Source organism: Rhipicephalus microplus, chromosome 2 (assembly GCF_043290135.1).
Source record: "Rhipicephalus microplus isolate Deutch F79 chromosome 2, USDA_Rmic, whole genome shotgun sequence".
NCBI classification, from domain to species: domain Eukaryota; kingdom Metazoa; phylum Arthropoda; class Arachnida; order Ixodida; family Ixodidae; genus Rhipicephalus; species Rhipicephalus microplus.
The window spans coordinates 65,744,977-65,762,142 of record NC_134701.1 but is presented as its reverse complement, the minus strand read 5'-3'; the positions used below and the strand labels follow the sequence as shown (position 1 = coordinate 65,762,142).

Below are 17,166 nucleotides of genomic sequence, written 5' to 3'. Positions count from 1 at the left end.
TCATTCAGGTTATGGTCAACATTTGAGTGGTTAGCATTGGATTGTCGAGATCGAATACACTAATATTAACAAATTTGTATTCATTTATTCATTTTTCAATTATTTGCAAGTGGTTGAAGCAAATGAATAATTATGCCGCACGTCACCACGTTGATAGGGATACGCTTTACAGGCTGCGGTTGTTTCAACTGCCATTATTTATTCATACTTGTGCTCCTCACAGACTAATTGGAGTGACATTATATTATTGCTATAAAACAAAGAAATTTGTACAAATATAGAAACGCTGACTTAAGTCAAAAGCAGAAGGTCATGATAACAAACGCGACGGAAGAGGTTACGGCAAAACTGGTGGTCCGGGGAAGCTTGGTAAAACCATTGTTTAAACTAACAGGGGGCTGCCACTACTTCAAAGGGCCAATTTTTTGTAGACATAATCACATAGAGCAATTTAACATTGATTCCGATAAAAGAATAGTTGATATTATTTTTACTTATCCATTGCATAAATCGAGATATTGAAAGTGAATGTACGCAAAAATGACACATTTATGATTTTCGGTTGCGTTCAGTAGTTTGCATCAGTATCACACGAGCACTTTTGCACGTCAAAAGGGTCGATTTGGAAGTATGGCAGTTTGAGCTAGTTGGTATGACATGACGGTAGTTATAGCGCGAGAACAGAACAAAGACGCATCGGATTTCTTGATCACGATCAACAATGATTGTTGCTAAGCGGTGCAAATAATCTGGATCAAGCTTGTCCAAAATGACAGTCAAACCGCAATTCGGGAGCCAAATCAGGATCAAAAGTGCCTGTGTGACACCGGCAGTGAACGTGACTTACGTCACAACTAGTACGACGAAACATTCGATGGCAAACAGGGCTACAAAAGGGAATACTGCAAGCCCCGCTACTTACCCGATCATGCAGCCTGAGGAGTTGTCAGGTGGAAGCCATTGCCGCCACCGAACGCCTGGCTTAGTTGTACACGGAGAGGAGGGGGCACTGCAATACACAAAGCCAATAAATGCAGCCACACAGGCTCTATATAAACTAAAATGGTACATTAAGTACTGATGAAGGGACAGCGGTGGAAACCTCCATTATTTTCAGTGCGAAACTATCACGTAACTATAGCAGCCCATGATGCAAGGCGCGGCCTGACGTTGACAATGTAGAACCTCCAAGACAAATAAAGCTAGTGCCAATCTTAAGGGCGATTGCTTGTTTTATAACTGGGTAATTTTATACATTCTTCGCGCAAATCGTAATATAATTTTTTATCAAGACTGCATTTTTGTTTTGGTGACATTTGATGAGCGCAATATGGAAACCATCGTGAAAAAGCACCATGAGGGTGCAAAAAAAAGCAAGTGACAAGTGCGTAACTAAAACATCTGTTGCTCTGTACAAGTCATACCGTTGTCCTGCGGATATTTTAGTGCGTAGAGTAATTCGGTCTTTTGCAAGCAACTTTGTCTCACTTGTCTTTTTATTGTTAGAAAACCACTTTAAAAATGAAGTAGAAATCAAAACTTGTGTAATTTTGATTTCGACTCACTATTATCGCCATCATCATCGTAACACAGTAGCTTGGAGCATCTTACCTTCGTGTTTTCGCTCTGCATTCTCGGTCAAAGTCGTCAAGTCAGGGTGGCTTAGTCAAGCCTGAGGAGTCGTTCAAAAGTGACCAATAAGGACAACCTCTAGTGAAAAAAGCAGAGCACCTCCATGCAACAGCTAAGCATCATCAGAGATTTCACTTGATGCGGATCTTCCTATACAAAATAACGTCCACAGCAGAGACATCTGAGCGTGTAACTGCATAATCGGCGGTTTGTGGGTGAACTGGATGCGGTTCACACAGCGATTTCAGCTTTATTTCCCTGTTGCAAGTCAAGAAACTGCATCTATCGAACGGACGGTGATACTCCGACTTTCCGAAGCCGGCGGCCCTGTCGCCCTTATCTACAACAGTTTAGATTTCGGTCCTTCAACTGAGGTGACTTCACAACCACAAATGAACACTTCATGCACACTCTACGCTGGCACGCACCCTTCGCTGCTTATAGCGGCAAGCTAAATAACATATCGGCTCTTCCGCCACTGCCTCAATCCTGGAAGTGCATGAATGTAACAATGAGCAGCGGCGTGACAAGATGATCAGACAACAGACATCCCCAGGTATGAATCACCATTTGTACGAACTAGCGACAATAGTCCACAATTGTCATGTACAAAGCTCGCCAAGTTGTTCACCAAGCAATGGCAGCTCGCACATGATTTCTTGCTCAAATCAGTCTCAGTCTAATTTAATAGTTGACAGTTTATAAATGCAGCTAAGCCTTTGTTCTGTTATGACCCACTAGAAAAACACTGCATTTGACCAAATGTACTAGTCGTCCAGACAGTTGCATAAACGTGGTGCTACTTATGCAAGTACATCACGCTGGAACAGAAAGGGAAGCTCGCCCAACTGCTCACGGGTTACCATACGTATACCTTGTTGACAACAAACATGCTGCTTAAAAAACATACCCTTGACTAGCAGACAGTAGAAAAATGGAGTTAGTAAGCAACTATATGTAAACTACAGAGAGAAACCTTCCAAGCTTCCTTTACTGAAAAAACAAGACTCCATTAAGACTGCAACCATTGACACCTCGAATTCCATAGGAAACAGGTGGTGTTGTTGGACGAGTAACGGCCAGAACCTAGAACATTGAAGTGCACAGTAGCACGTTAAGGAGAAAAGAGCACACCTGTGACATATGCCTCAGGCGTATGTGTTGTGACCAACAAGAAAAACACTGCAGTTGACCAATTGTATCGGTCGCCCAGACGGCTGCATAAACCTGGTGCTACTTCTACATCTACTACATAGAAAGCTGAGTGAAGTCATGTGAGGAAGGAATGGCATCTCATTAGCAGCTTTGCCTTAGTTGTGCGTCTTCGCACTCGACCTCCTCGAACAAGGAAACCGCTATCGGTAGGTGCATTTGTTCAAGCCGACATATGCCTTATAGTCAAAGCGAAGCTGAAGCCAGGCCTTGGACAAATGGCAAGAGAACTGCAGTGGTCTGGTGGTATTTGTGTGCTACATAGTGTGTTGTGGAGGCTTGGCATCTCCTTGTTGGCGTCTCCCAAGTTTGCTGTGGGTGATATTTTTTCCAGATTACGGTGCCCTTTAACAATACAGCAATTTCTGGTTTAGGTTTTCTTACCAACAACACAGTGTTTTCAGCAGTTGTGCTTTCTCTATGTTGGTGTCTACTGTGTTTGTTGTGAATGATCGTTCTTCTGTATGAGTGTGGCAATTCATCTCGGTGCAATTCGATCTTTATATTTGCTTGCAGACAGCGTGTTCTGCAGGCCTGCTGTTTGCTGTGTGTGCCGAAAATGAAAGCTTTGCAAAGACAGAATAACACACTTTTTTATTATTGCTTAGTTTTCGGCCGATGTTTCATCATCATCATCATCATCAGCCTGACTACGTCCACTGCAGTACAAGGGCCTCTCCCATGTTCCGCCAGTTAACGCGGTCCTGTGCTTGCTGCTGCCAATTTATACCCGCAAACTTCTTAATCTCATCCGCCCACCTTACCTTCTGTCTCCCCCTAACCCACTTCCCTTCTCTGGTAATCCAGTTAGTTACCCTTAATGACCAGTGGTTATCCTGTCTACGCGCTACATGTCCGGCTCATGTCCATTTCCTCTTCTTTATTTCAATAATGATATCTTTAACCCCCGTTTGTCCCCTAATCCACTCTGCTCTCTTCTTTTCTCTTAAGGTTACACCTACCATTTTTCTTACCATTGCTCGCTGCGTCGTCCTCAATTTAAGCTGAACCCTCTTTGTAAGTCTCCAGGTTTCTGCTCCGTAGCTAAGTACCGGCAAGATACAGCTGTTATATACCTTCCTCTTGAGGGATAGTGGCAGTCTACCTGTCATAATTTGAGAGTGCTTGCCGAATGTGCTCCACTCCATTCTTATTCTTCTAGTTACTTTAATCTCGTGGTTCGGCTCTGCGGTTATTACCTGCCCTAAGTAGACACAGTCTTTTAGAACTTCAAGTGCACTATTACCTATCTCGAAGCGCTGCTTTTTTCCGAGGTTGTTGTACATTACTTTCGTTTTCTGCAGACTAATTTTAAGACCCACCTTTCTGCCCTCCCTGTTCAACTCCGTAATCCTGCGTTGTAATTCGTCCCCTGAGTTACTCAGCAATGCAATGTCATCGGCGAAGCGCAGATTACTAAGGTATTCTCTATTAACTCTTATCCCTAACTGCTACCATTCTATGCTTCTGAAAACCTCCTGTAAGCACGCGGTAAAAAGCATTGGGGAGATTGTGTCCCCCTGCTTTTAATTATATATACTTCATCCACGCCCCGATTCCGCAGTGTCTGCATGACGGCTGATATTTCTACTGAATCAAACGCCTTCTCGTAATCTGTGAAGTCTATGTGTTGTGGTTGGTTATACTCTGAGCATTTTTCTATTACCTGATTGATAGTATTAATGTGGTCAATTGTTGAATAGCCTGCTCGAAATCCTGCTTGTTCCTTTCGTTGATTGAATTCTAATATTTTCTTTACTCTGTTAGCAATTACCTTTGTAAATAGCTTGTATACTGCAGAGAGCAAGCTGATCGGCCTGTAATTCTTCAAATCCTTGTCATCTCCTTTCTTATGTATTAGGATGATGTTAGCGTTCTTCCAAGACTCTGGTACTCTTACCGTCAGGAGACACCTCTTAAACAGGTTGGCTAGTTTTTCTTACACAATCTGTTCACCATCTTTCAGCAGCTCTGATGTTACCTGATCCTTACCAGCAGCTTTGCCTCTTTGCATGCTCTCCAAAGCTTTTCTGACTTCTTCTATCATTACTGGTGGGGTGTCATCTGGGTTACTGCTAGTTCTTATAGTATTAAGGTCATGGATCTCTCAGCTACTGTACAGATCTCTCTAAAACTCCTCCGCTATTTTAACTATCTTATCTATATGGGTAGTTATTTTACCTTCTTTGTCCCTTAGTGCATACTTCCGACTTTTTTCTATCCCAAGTTTCCTCTTCACTGCTCTGACTCTTCCTCCGTTTTTAAGAGCGTGTTCAATTCTCTCCATGTTATACCTTCTTGCATCGCATACCTTACGTATAATAATCAACTTCGAAAGCTCTGCCAGTTCTATTTTGTCTTTTGTTCTTGACACTTTCATGATTTGACGCTCCTTGATTAGGTTCTTCGTTTCCTGGGAAAGCTTTCCATTGTCCTGTCTAACTACCCTGCCTCCAACTTCCACTGCACACTCCGTAATAATACTCGTCAGATTATCATTCATTGTATCTACGCTAAGGTTGGTTTCCTCACTAAGAGCCAAGTACCTATTCTGCAGCGACACTCTGAATTCCTGTACTTTCCCTCTCAGTGCTAGCTCAATGATTGGCTTCTTGCGTATCAGTTTCTGTCGTTCTATCTTCAAGTCTAGGCGAATTGGAGACCGTACCATTCTATGGTCACTGCATCGTACCTTGCCAACCACTTCCACATCCTGCACGATTCCTGGGTTTACACTCATTATAAAGTCTATTTCGTTCTTATTTTCGCCATTAGGGCTCCTCCATGTCTACTTTCGGTTTTCTCGTTTTCGGTAGAAGACATTCAAAATCCGTAAATTATTGCGTTCTGCGAATTCTACTAGTAGCTCTCCTCTGGCGTTTCTAGTGCCGATGCCATAATCTCCTACTGCCTGGTCTCCAGCCTGCTTCTTCACTACGCTTGCATTAAAGTCGCCCATCACTATAGTATACGGTGGTTTTACCTTACTCATTGCCGATTCCACGTCTTCATAGAAGCTTTCAACTGAAGCGTCATTATGGCTGGATGTAGACGCGTAAGCCTGTACGACCTTCATCTTTTATCTTTTATTCAGTTTAATTACAATACCTACCACCTTTTCAATAACGCTATAGTATTCTTTTATGTTGGCAGCTATGTTTCTGTGCATTAGGAACCCCACTCCCAGTTCTCTTCTGTCTGCCAAGCCCCGTTAGCAAAGGACGTGCCCATTCTGTAGCATCGTATAGGCCTCATCTGTTTTCCTAACCTCACTGAGCCCTATTATATCCCATTTAACACCCTCTAGCTCCTCGAATAGTACAGCTAGACTTCCCTCACTAGATAAGGTTCTAGCGTTAAACGTTGCCAAGTTCAGGTTCCAATGGCGGCCTGTCCGGATCCAGAGAATCGTAGCACCCTCTGCTGCGTTGCAGATCTGACCACCGCCGTAGTCAGTTGCTTCGCAGCTGCTGGGGACTAGGGGCCGTGAGTTATTTGACGTATGCATGTGGGAGTTTATGGCTAGATACTGCACCAGGGTGGCCAATCCTTCTCAGGTGAGGGAGTGCGTTCCCGGTGGTGGTAACCGGTGAGGCCGCACCCCAGGCCTCTTAATGCAGTTCCATCAACACGTGGATTTTTTTATATCCAGTTGGGAACTGCGCGGCACCGGGAACTGCGCAGCACCTCTTGCATGCGAGGCGGATGCTCTAACCTCAATGCCATCGCCGCACTTACTGCCCATGTTTACTTACACGCAGGTTATAAGAAGACATGAAATGCTTTCATGATGATGCGAGTTTCCAACAAAGCTGTAAGAGCAGAACAGGTGAAATAGCTGCTCTAGTGCATTTTCATCAGTCACCGACACTACCAGACTTGAGTACGGTAAACAGTTGTCACCGCAGTTTCAAAGCAGAATGGGCACCCTTTTTTGTCGGAAGCCCAGCATGTCTATACATCTATTGCGACTTTGACCGTCCTCCTAAAATTTGTACGATCGACCCGCCACGTCGAACGTTTGTGACATTCTAGGGTGTGTGTGTTTTCGCTTCCTCCTGCTCTTTTTTTCTCTCTCATTATGTTTTTCTTACCTTTCTGTTTCCTTTCTCAAGTGCAGCATAGCAAAGAGATACTTGCTTTCCGGTGAACCTCCCTGTCTTTCTTCATACCATATATATATATATATATATATATATATCTTTCGACCATGATTTTACTATCTTACTATATTCAGTTACTGATCTTCCTGTTTGCATTTTTCTTCTCAAATCATTGCATTGCTTTTTATGTTCCCCAAGAGTAAGGACTCTGTGAAACAGCTATTTTTGACCTCCATGGTTCCTATTGGTTCCACTTCCATAACTCTTGCTAATCGTAGGGTTTTGTGGCTGTTGCCTTCCATCATGCAAGCATGTAGGTCCTGTTTTAGTAGATCTGTTTCTTTGGTGTTTAATTCAAAAGCACTCTTTAAAACATGATTGCGGTGATGCATCATAATGGAGGCACAGTTTGATTTAACTACTGCTTGCTCTCTTCAAAGTGTAATAGTTGCCATGCTAATTTTACAACCACACAGTAATAAATAAAATAGACAGGTAATTCATTCTTCAAGTCTGCATGCATACATGTTGAGATGAAGCCTGCCTACAGCAGGCTTTTTGTAGCCTGGAAATTTGGGGTCCTAAAAGGCTTGCTCTTGCACATGTCTTTCTCACATATGAATTCACTCTGTTTAGTGTATCTAGCTACAGACGCAAAAGGCGACGCAATGGTTTCCACCATGTGATTGTGTTCTTGTGTTTCTTTTTTTTCTGCCAATGCAGTCACTCTGTGTGAAGAACGCATGGTGTCGAGCTATAGAGGCCTAGTCAAGTGACTCGTGGTGGTGTTTTTTGTCTCCTGCACTACGGCGGTTCTGTATTGTCAAACAAATAAATAAATAAAAACATACAGTGCAGCTGCGTAAGGAAATCAGATTCATGGAAAGATTAGTATGTGAAAAACATAGGCTGAACTGTTGTCTGTATTGTTCATGCTTGTATTTCCTACACAACTACACTAATTATCCACTGTAAGCCATTATTCAAATGAATACACGAAGTTGAAAAAGTTGCCATGTGTGTTAGTGGATGTGTCAACGTATATGTTCTCCATGTTGTCTCTACGTTCGCTGGTAAACATTGGTTTGATGTCTATATACAACGTTGATGCAATGTCAATATTTCTTGTTACCACATTAATACCATCACGTTAGGGCAGCGTGATAATTTGAATGTTGCTGCCTCGTTAAAAACAACACGTTGAGACAACGTCAGTATTTGAATGCTGCTGCCACATCAAAAACAGTGTGTTATGACAACGTAATACTATAAACGTTGGTGCAATGTTATATTTCACCATCTAACGTTGTCTCACATTCGTTACATTCAAACCACGTGTACTTAACGTTCTGCGTTACCTGGGTGTTCTCTCGGTCCTGCTTGAACCGCGCCATAAAAAGCGCAGTGCATATGTGGACTGCCTCGAAATATTAAAGCAATGTAAACAGCCCTGGTCCCCATCGTCAATTTCTTTGCATTTGTCTCTATATGGGCTTGGTTTTATGAAAACAGTTTGTGTCAAACTATTTAGCTGAAACATACCGTGCCTAAAAGGTAGTATATTGCTAAAAACTGTTGAAAGAATTCAAAATTGCCCAAAAAAAACGAAATGCTTGCAGGCATCTCTCACCTTTCCCACTGCCATTTTAGTCATTTAAAAAATTATCGTATCATGTTTCTCAAACTACTGTCTTCGCAAGGGGCTGCATAAAAAAGCAAAAAAAGGCAGGTCTGAAAAACTTCACAAATCATGCACACGTTTCATTGGATCTGGCTATGGAAATCGGTGCGCCGACAATCTGGTGACAACCATTGCAATAATTGAAGTGCTAGCCTGGTTCAAAAGCTTTTCTGATGCACTCTTTTTATATTGGATACTTTTGACACCCTAACAGCAATGAGTCAACATTAGTTTTGGAACGTTCACGACCATAGCCATGTAGCATAATAACTAAACAAGTTGAGTGCGTTGCACAATTTCGCACCGCATCGGCGCCTTAGCGATAGCAAAGCCATGTGTCAGCTATGCAATGCAGAGGCAACCCAAAAGTTGAGCAGGTAAGAGTACTAATGATGTATTTAGGCTTCTTCGCACACCCCTTCATGCAGCCATGGTATTGTGTAGTCACAGTGTCTTTATGTTTTTAGGTACAGTAGAAACCCACTGCTACATTTCCGGTCGCTGCGTTTCGCGGCTGCTTCGCCCTTTTTTCCTGGTCCCGGCAGAACTGCCACAGCGTCTAGTATATTGTGGAACTGTTCCTATAAGATACATCACAAAGCCCACTCTCAGCTGATAGAGCAACCAAGAGAGCTGCCACGAGGTCTTTTCGCGCCTCTTGGCCCGGCCCAACTGTTTAGCTGCATGAACGATGCACCCGACAAGCGTTACATATTTTCGGTAACCTGAAAAAAATGCGGCCTTAGAGATTCATAATGCAAACTTAGCATTTATGGCAAAATTACTCCTAAGTCAGCTTTTTGGAAGGATGTAAGAATGGGCTTGTTGATGGTATAACATCATGAAAACTTGTGGCGCACAAAAGCGAAATAGACTAAGAAAGACGACGAGACGATGCACTGACTTGAAACTGTAGTAGTGCACCTTTAGACAGAATGAAACAAACAGGGCGTGGTAGACGGCATTGTAAGTCAACATAATGAGCGAAGTCGGGTGCAACGGAGAACAGGAAACGCGCAATGTACTAAAGATGTTACTTTATAGAATGTGAGAATGGGCTTGTTAGAGGTGATACATCGTTAAAATCTGTAGCGCTGAAAAATCACAACAGGATGATGCGCTGAGCTCGAACAAGTGTTACACGTTTTCCTGATGTATCACCACCAAGAAGCCAAATCTTATATCCTGTCAAGTTACGTTTCTAATTCACTGTTCTACGTTCAACCTCATTTAACAGCCATCGCCATCAGCAGCACCTGCACTGCTTCCTACTGTCCAAAAGCGCACCGACTTCTGTTCGAAGTGAGCGTATTGTCCCGTCTTCTTGCTTATTGTGTGCATTTTTTGTGTGCTATATGTGTTGATGTTGCTTTTTATGCTTATAAAAGCAAAACATTCAAGACTGTTTCTGCCATATTACTTACCTCGACTTATTATCGCCGTTACTTACCAAGGGATTATCATCGTTACTTACCACACTTTGTGGTTGGATTTATCATGCTGGTTGCCATGTGTGTGCTTATTGCTTTCACATCTACAACTGTAGGTGCCAAAAAAGTTACATATGTTCATAACACTTCTGTGAGTGATGTAGTCTTGGTTCTGTGGTTCTCTTCGTCAACGAAGTTGTGGCTGCCTGCTTTCTAATGCGTAACCCAGTGACCAATCCTAAGAATTGATGACGCAGTGGTCATTTTTTCAACGATTTATTTGGGGGATGCATTAACTTCCATGAAGAATTGAAATTCTAATTGCAAGGTATGCCAGTCTAATGATACACCAACGGTGCTAAATTATTGCGTTACGCATCTGGTAGCAAGCTTGCAACTGATCACTTGAAAATTATCGGCTATGGTGGCACTAGATTTACTCAAAGGATTGAAACTATGGCGGCTCGAAAGGGTTCTCGTGCTGCTTAGGCATCAGCACAATGCGACGTCGAAGTTTTATTGAAGCATAAGCATTTAATAAAATGCTGCACTACTGACTGTTTTTCCAGTTTATGGCGGGCTTTTAGTCGTGTTTTGGAGGCCTACAGCCTGTCAAAGATGTCATATTTTACAGTGTGGTACCAATTATAGCGCAGTTATTTATGCTTCCGGCAACGCACAGGTCTATGCTGCATTTGTTTATTCAGTGAGCAAGTTTATATTTCTTTTCCAAAAATGTCATCTACCTTTATTGAGACCGTATGTGTATAAGAGCTTTTCGCTATTTTGCGAACGAGCTAGTATGCCGCTGCACCTGCTAGACTAGTCGCGATCAATGAATTATGTAGCATCCATGATGCAACGAGCATCGAATTATCCACTATACTTCTCTTAATTGGTCATGCTGACCAAACCAAGATACCTATGATAACAAGCCCAGGTCTGCATGTAAGGCTTCCTGGGATTCAAACTGCAGCATTTTATTTCCGGTTGGCTCCTTTACACTATCACGTATAAATAGAGCTCAAGTACACTGCAAAATGGTGGCAGCTCTCGAAGAAAGTGAAGGAGCGAATTTTCCCAGACAGATCTGCACATTTACTGAGGTGACGAAGCTACAGCAATTGTCGTGACAGCCAGAACCAATTTGTAACTTCTCAACAGCAGCACCGCTTGGGGCTACTGAGACCACCAGTGAAAAAGTCGACACTACCAAGCTAGGGAGACCTCCCAACTTACCACCCCTAACCATTCTACCGATCCCGGTTGAATCTCACCCAGTATTTCAGCACTTATCAAAGGGCAATGCTAAACCATACACGCACTTACACTGCAGAGTGTGAAGTGCCTCTTGAGATGGTCTCCTTTGTTCTTTTTGATGAAACAGCAGCAAAGTACACTGGTAATGTACTGCTGACACACGTTTTCATCTTTCCACAGAGCTTGGGGGTCCTTAGTCTCCACTCGAGACCACTTCAGCTTCTCGCTTTCTGCTTGAAGTCTATTGGCAAAAGCTCGTTTATAAGGTCTTTAGAATAGTAAATTTTGGTATCCAACTTCCCACAGTAGAAGAAAACGCTCCCAATTTTGAGACACATCAAGGCATCCTTTTTTGTAAGTTATCACCCTGTATATGCAACCTCTATTTCGGTTCTTTTTTTTTCTGAGGCTGCACTTGCCTTTGATGATGCTATAAAAGCAGCTCATCCACGGCAACTCCAAATACACAGAGAAACAACGTTAACTGGATGCTTTGGACCGCTTTTTTGTTGGAATGGCCTATGTTGACCCGGACAGTGCAACTATACTAAAAAATTTGCAAAGATAATTATTCATTCAAGGAATATACTACAAGCCAGAACGTACGACTACATCTTGGTATAAATAATTAAATAACACAAGCTAAATAATTTTCAACAATTTTTCTTCTTTTTGTTCTAGCACACAACAAGCGTTCACTGCTGCTACCATAAACTTAGTAATGCGGCTTTACTTTAGATACTTGCCACCTACACTAGTTGTCTCTGCGTTCTCAAGCCCCGACATGGTGGTGTAGTGGCTAAGGTACTCGAGCGCTGAGCTGCAGGCCGCGGGATCGAATCCCGGCTGCGGCGTCGGCATTTTTGACATAGGCAAAAATGCTGTAGACCCATGTGCTCAGATTTGGGTGCTAGGTTAAGAACCCAAGCTGGTCGAAATTTCTGGGGACTTTCACTACAGCATCTCTTTTAACCATATGATGGTTTTAGAACGTTAAACCCCACATATCAAGCAATATGAGCGTTCTCATTGAATCAGAGGATGTCTATAAAGCAGAGATGTTTCTACGTAGTGCAGTACGTTATTCTTAATGGCAAGCTATTTTGTTGCGTTGAAGCAAGGGGAAGCTGGCGTGATCAGCTAATTTCAACGGTACGCTCGGCCCCGCTGGCACCGCCGTGTGCACTAGCGCTGTTTCCTGAGCTGTCTTTTTGATCCTGCAAGACAGCCGCTGAATGGAAAACAAGATGCCTGGGTTTACCGCGTGTCACTCCAATCGTGCGTGATAGCCGTAAAGTTGCAAGAGATCCTCGATAAGCAAGCTGCAATTGCTTGTGTACGCATGAAAATTCCTCTTTTGAGAAGCGTTTGTTCGACAATTTATAGCATAAAAAATGCCAGAAAAGTATGCGGCGTAGATACAGTCACAAAATATATGCCCCCATCAATAGGTACGATCACATATTGCACCCCGCTAACAATCGAAGATAGCTGTATGGCACGCTTATGTGTTTCAATAAACACCACTTACCAGTTGTGCGCGAGTGGCTTATCAAGCTGACGCAGCAGTATTGTGCTCAACAGGTGATGATATGTGACCGTGCGTTCAAATTCCAATCTGTCTAAAGGCTGGTGCACACCGGTGACTAGCAGTGGTCGCGTGACTATTTGAGACTGGCTACCAAAAAGCGACTGATCACACCGGCAGGGGCTGCATGCGAGCGACCGGAAGCCACAATATCAGAGAGTCATGTCAGGATCTCGTTATCAGCAAGAACTCTGGAGACTGGCACCGATCAGCTGATCGCTGCCAGCTGAGTGAGCGGAACAAACCGACAGCGCCGCATTTCTTGATTCATCCGTTCTCGCTAGCGCAATGAAAAAAAAAAACAAAAATTGAGCATCGCTGATTGGTTCCAGCAGCGTAGCGACCACAGTCATGCGACTGAAGAATTTGTAAGGAAACGACTAGCCAAAGCAGTCACTTTGCGACCGTTTGCGAGCGTTGGCGACTATTTGTGGCCAGTCGCAAATAGTCGCACGACCGCTGCTAGTCGCCGGTGTGCACCAGCCTTAATGCATTTTTTTTTTTTTTGCAGTGAAAGCTGTTATGAGATCAAAGCTCGGGTTTGGGGCAGCGCCGTAGTTGTCCACTGCCGCCACTGCCACCAGTGCCACCGGTGTCCGTAACACATTGCGCGAAATTTAAAAATAACAACTAGTATATTGAGACAGTGGGGCTCGAACCCAGGTCCACTGCGTGCCAGCTCAGTAATCTACCAGTGAACCATGCCGGTGCTTGGGACTTACCGGCAAAAGTACCTTAAGGGAGGCTTGATGTCGGGAAAGCAAACTCTTAAATCTGGCTGATAAAGCATTTTAAAGCAGCAAAAGAGCAAGCAGTCGTCGCACAGTGCGAAAAGCGTAACGAGCGGGTCGCCCAGCGCTCCAACCCAAATCAAACATTTGTTTTGGTGTAGGTATGAACTGTGGTGCATACCCACTGTGGTGCATACCCACAGTATAAACTGTGGCGCAAACACCAGGCCGGCGCTTTTCGCGCAGGCCTGGTGTTTCTTTTATTATTTTTTATCTGTTGAATGCTCAAACTACAGAAAAACATTACTACGACCGCATACGTTTGTGGCACCATGTTTGCTTGCACAGCGGTTACTTTTCTCTTTTTGGACATTATTCAGTTCATAATATTACAAAAATAACGACTGTAACAAGTGATTGAGCTGAGAAAAATTAACGTTAGGGGCATTTAGTTAAGAGAGAGAAAAAGCGCAAAGTTCATTGTTTCAGAATTCACCCTTCGCAACAGGACGAGCTATGGCATAGGCAGCACCATAGAACTGCGCTTTCAGTAGGCATTCGAGTATAGTTTGAAAAAGCCAATGTTACGCCCACCCACATTTGTTTCCATGCAGCAGGGTCGAGGCATTCACCGAGAACATCAGGCCGACTAGCAATTGAGCAGGTGATATTCACAGGTCCTGATTATGGTATTGCGCTTACTCTTGAAGGGGAAGCTCAATCGTCCTCACTTCATTGCACACTAATATGTGTTGCACTTGTGCGTCCATGCAGCCATGATCTAAATTCGAAGGCACCGGCTGCATCTTCAAACTTCTCATCAACGCAGGCTCCTAAATGTCACCCTATAGAATGCCTATGCAATCAGTATCTGCACTGTGGTCTATTGCAATTTTCAAAAACAACTCAGCTCTTTACGTGATCATTCGTGCATCACTGATGAGCACTTTTTGCATCAATGCAAAACGGTCATGTCTTCACGTAAAACTCCTTTTCTGACCCTCCGCCCTCCCTCCTGTACTTTAGAATAGCAAATCGGTTCAGCCTGGTTAACCTCCCCTATGTTTTATCACCTTTTCTCTCTCCTTTTATCTTTTTTCATTTCATGTAGCAGTTTAGTCGCAACAAGTATTAATCATGTGGGTCAATACTAACGACTACCCATAAGAAAGCAGAGCACAGAAAGGAATTTGCTTACACGTCTGCACTTAAATTGGCTACTTCATAACTTGCTTGCTTGGTAACTTGAAAACCGATGGCCAAGCAGCTTGACATGAGGTTTGAGAATTCATCACGGAGTTTTCGTATAATGATGCATAAGGGTCATTGGTGCCCTGCAATTTGAACGGTAGTAAACACACCATTCTTTACTCTGTCCATGTCATTTTTCTAGTTTTACGTGCTGTTACATATATTGAACTCAAATTTGGCACTACTAGTTTATAAACAACGTACACTTGCTACCTCAAATTGTGATCTCTGAACTAAATCCTGTGCCGTCTTTTAGGCTAAATTCAGTGTGTGCAAGTGTTAATATAAAATTTTGTGATAGAGTGAACATGAATGGGAATAAAAAATTCCTGAAAGATTCTGATTACACGTTGCTGACAAAATACTGGTCTAACTTTGTGTTGCCACACCAATTCAAAAGAGCATCGAAGCAACCATATTTTGTCGTGACACGTGGAGTAGTCATGCGATAGAGTCATTGTTATTTAGGTTACTTGAAAACGTTCACAGCTTGGGCAGATGAGGTGTACATTATTGCAAGTTAACATAGCACCCAGACAAACCCGGTGTAGCAAACTGGCAATACTTCACTTCATTAGAGCACGAAGGCGAAAAGTGAATGCCCGCAGATGCCTTGTATCGATGGTCTGGCTCAGACCAATCAGCGTTATGCGTTCTTGCATAAGCGTGTGTGCAGGCTTTTTTTCAGGTGGGGTTATGGTTCATCACAGCATCCTCTTCTTTATTACGAATATGTTTGTTGTAAAATCTGCGTCCCCCTTCTTGCCCTCTCCCTACATCACTTTGGTGTTGGCCTGCGCACTCTCGCATGAGTGATCCCATTAGAGAACTCACGTCAAAAGTGAGTTAGAAACTTCCTGAAAATGGAGGCATTACATAGGCAGCAGCTCTTGCTTCAGCATCACGAAGCTCGTTGCCTCCAATTACAGTGTCTAGGAAGCCATTGTATTATATTTGAGTGACCATTCCTCAGCATACAGTTCAATACTTGAATAGGTTTTACAGCTATCGTCTAATATTGTCCTCTCCTTGAGCAAACGTAAATGGCTAGTAACACAGAATTGTTTCAGATTATCAAAAGCCGCCTTTAAGAGCCGCAGAACTTGTTGCAAAGCGAAAAGTATTCTGATTCATGTTTGGTCAAACACCACGTAAATCAGTGTGACTAGGCGTGATTGGGTGTGTCCCAAGTGGTGTCTGTAGACGCGATTATGAACACCGTACCCTACAGGCAACTTTATATGCGAATAATTACTTCGTTCTTGAGTTATACCCAGGCATCAAAGAGCGTTGGCCCAATGTTGGGGATATATTGGCAGTTCATGGCCCATGAATGGCCCAAGATTGACAACGTACCGCCAATAGTGGCTATGCCAGCCGAGTGGAACGATGATGTTGGACCAGCATTGACAACGTACCGCCAATAATGGCTGTGCCAGCCAAATAGAACGGCAATGTTGGACGAGCATTGACAACGTTCCACCAATATGACTGTGCCAGCCGAATAGAACGGAGATGTAGAACCAGCATTCAGAACTTTCCGCCAATATTTCAGCGTATTGGAACAGCCACATTAGAGCGAGTTGTACAACCAGCAGCCAATATGAGCGGAGCCATGCAATTAGGCTGGCATAATTGACCCGTCGTTCGAATGTTATTGCCGGCGTCGGCTAAAGAGTCAACTAGTCAACTTCGTTGGCATAACATAAACCGGTATGAGCTAATTCTAATTTCTGCCTCTGCTGCTTTTCGCACTGTTCTGGTCCCACTCACGGGTCAATTTTTCAAGTTCGAGAGAGTAATATGCCAGGTGCAGGAGTAATATATTTTTGTTATTAAATAATGCTTATTTAGTTGTTATGCATGATTGTTGATTGAAAATGCACAAGGTAAACAATTTACTGGTGAACATTTATCGAGTTTGTCACCCGTGAGATGTCCGATGCGGTGCTTTCCCAGGTAAAAATCTTGCAGATCTGTGCGATGAAGCAACCGCGCATGCCACTGCTGTGCGCGACCTACTTCGACGTGACCCGGCACGCGCGCGCGCCGGCGTTCGTTTCGTCACAACAAGCCGGCGATGCCACGCCACGGCAAGCGCTTTGAACTTGGATATCGGACGCAAAGCAAATCGTCTCGGGTGTCCTGCTATGCTATCGCCACGACCGATTGGGTTTTTTCGCGTTCAGAGCTCTGTACCAGCTAACGACACACAAGTGCTTGACGTGTGGAAACTAGGGGTTATCAGTTGCGTTACAGTGATTGAATCGTACAACAC

The 17,166-nt window shown here is 43.4% G+C and overlaps 1 protein-coding gene across 3 annotated transcripts in view; it reads left to right on the top strand.

Moving 5' to 3' along the window:
* LOC142796276 (uncharacterized) overlaps nucleotides 1-7,818 on the top strand; it is a 159,074-nt gene extending 151,256 nt beyond the window's left edge. For all 3 annotated transcript variants that reach the window (XM_075886525.1, XM_075886523.1, XM_075886522.1), the window contains one exon: nucleotides 7,671-7,818. In XM_075886525.1, coding sequence (XP_075742640.1) covers nucleotides 7,671-7,683 — 13 coding nt within the window. In that variant the 3' untranslated portion in view covers nucleotides 7,684-7,818. The remainder of the gene's footprint in view (nucleotides 1-7,670) is intronic.
* The last annotated feature ends 9,348 nt before the right edge of the window (nucleotides 7,819-17,166 follow it).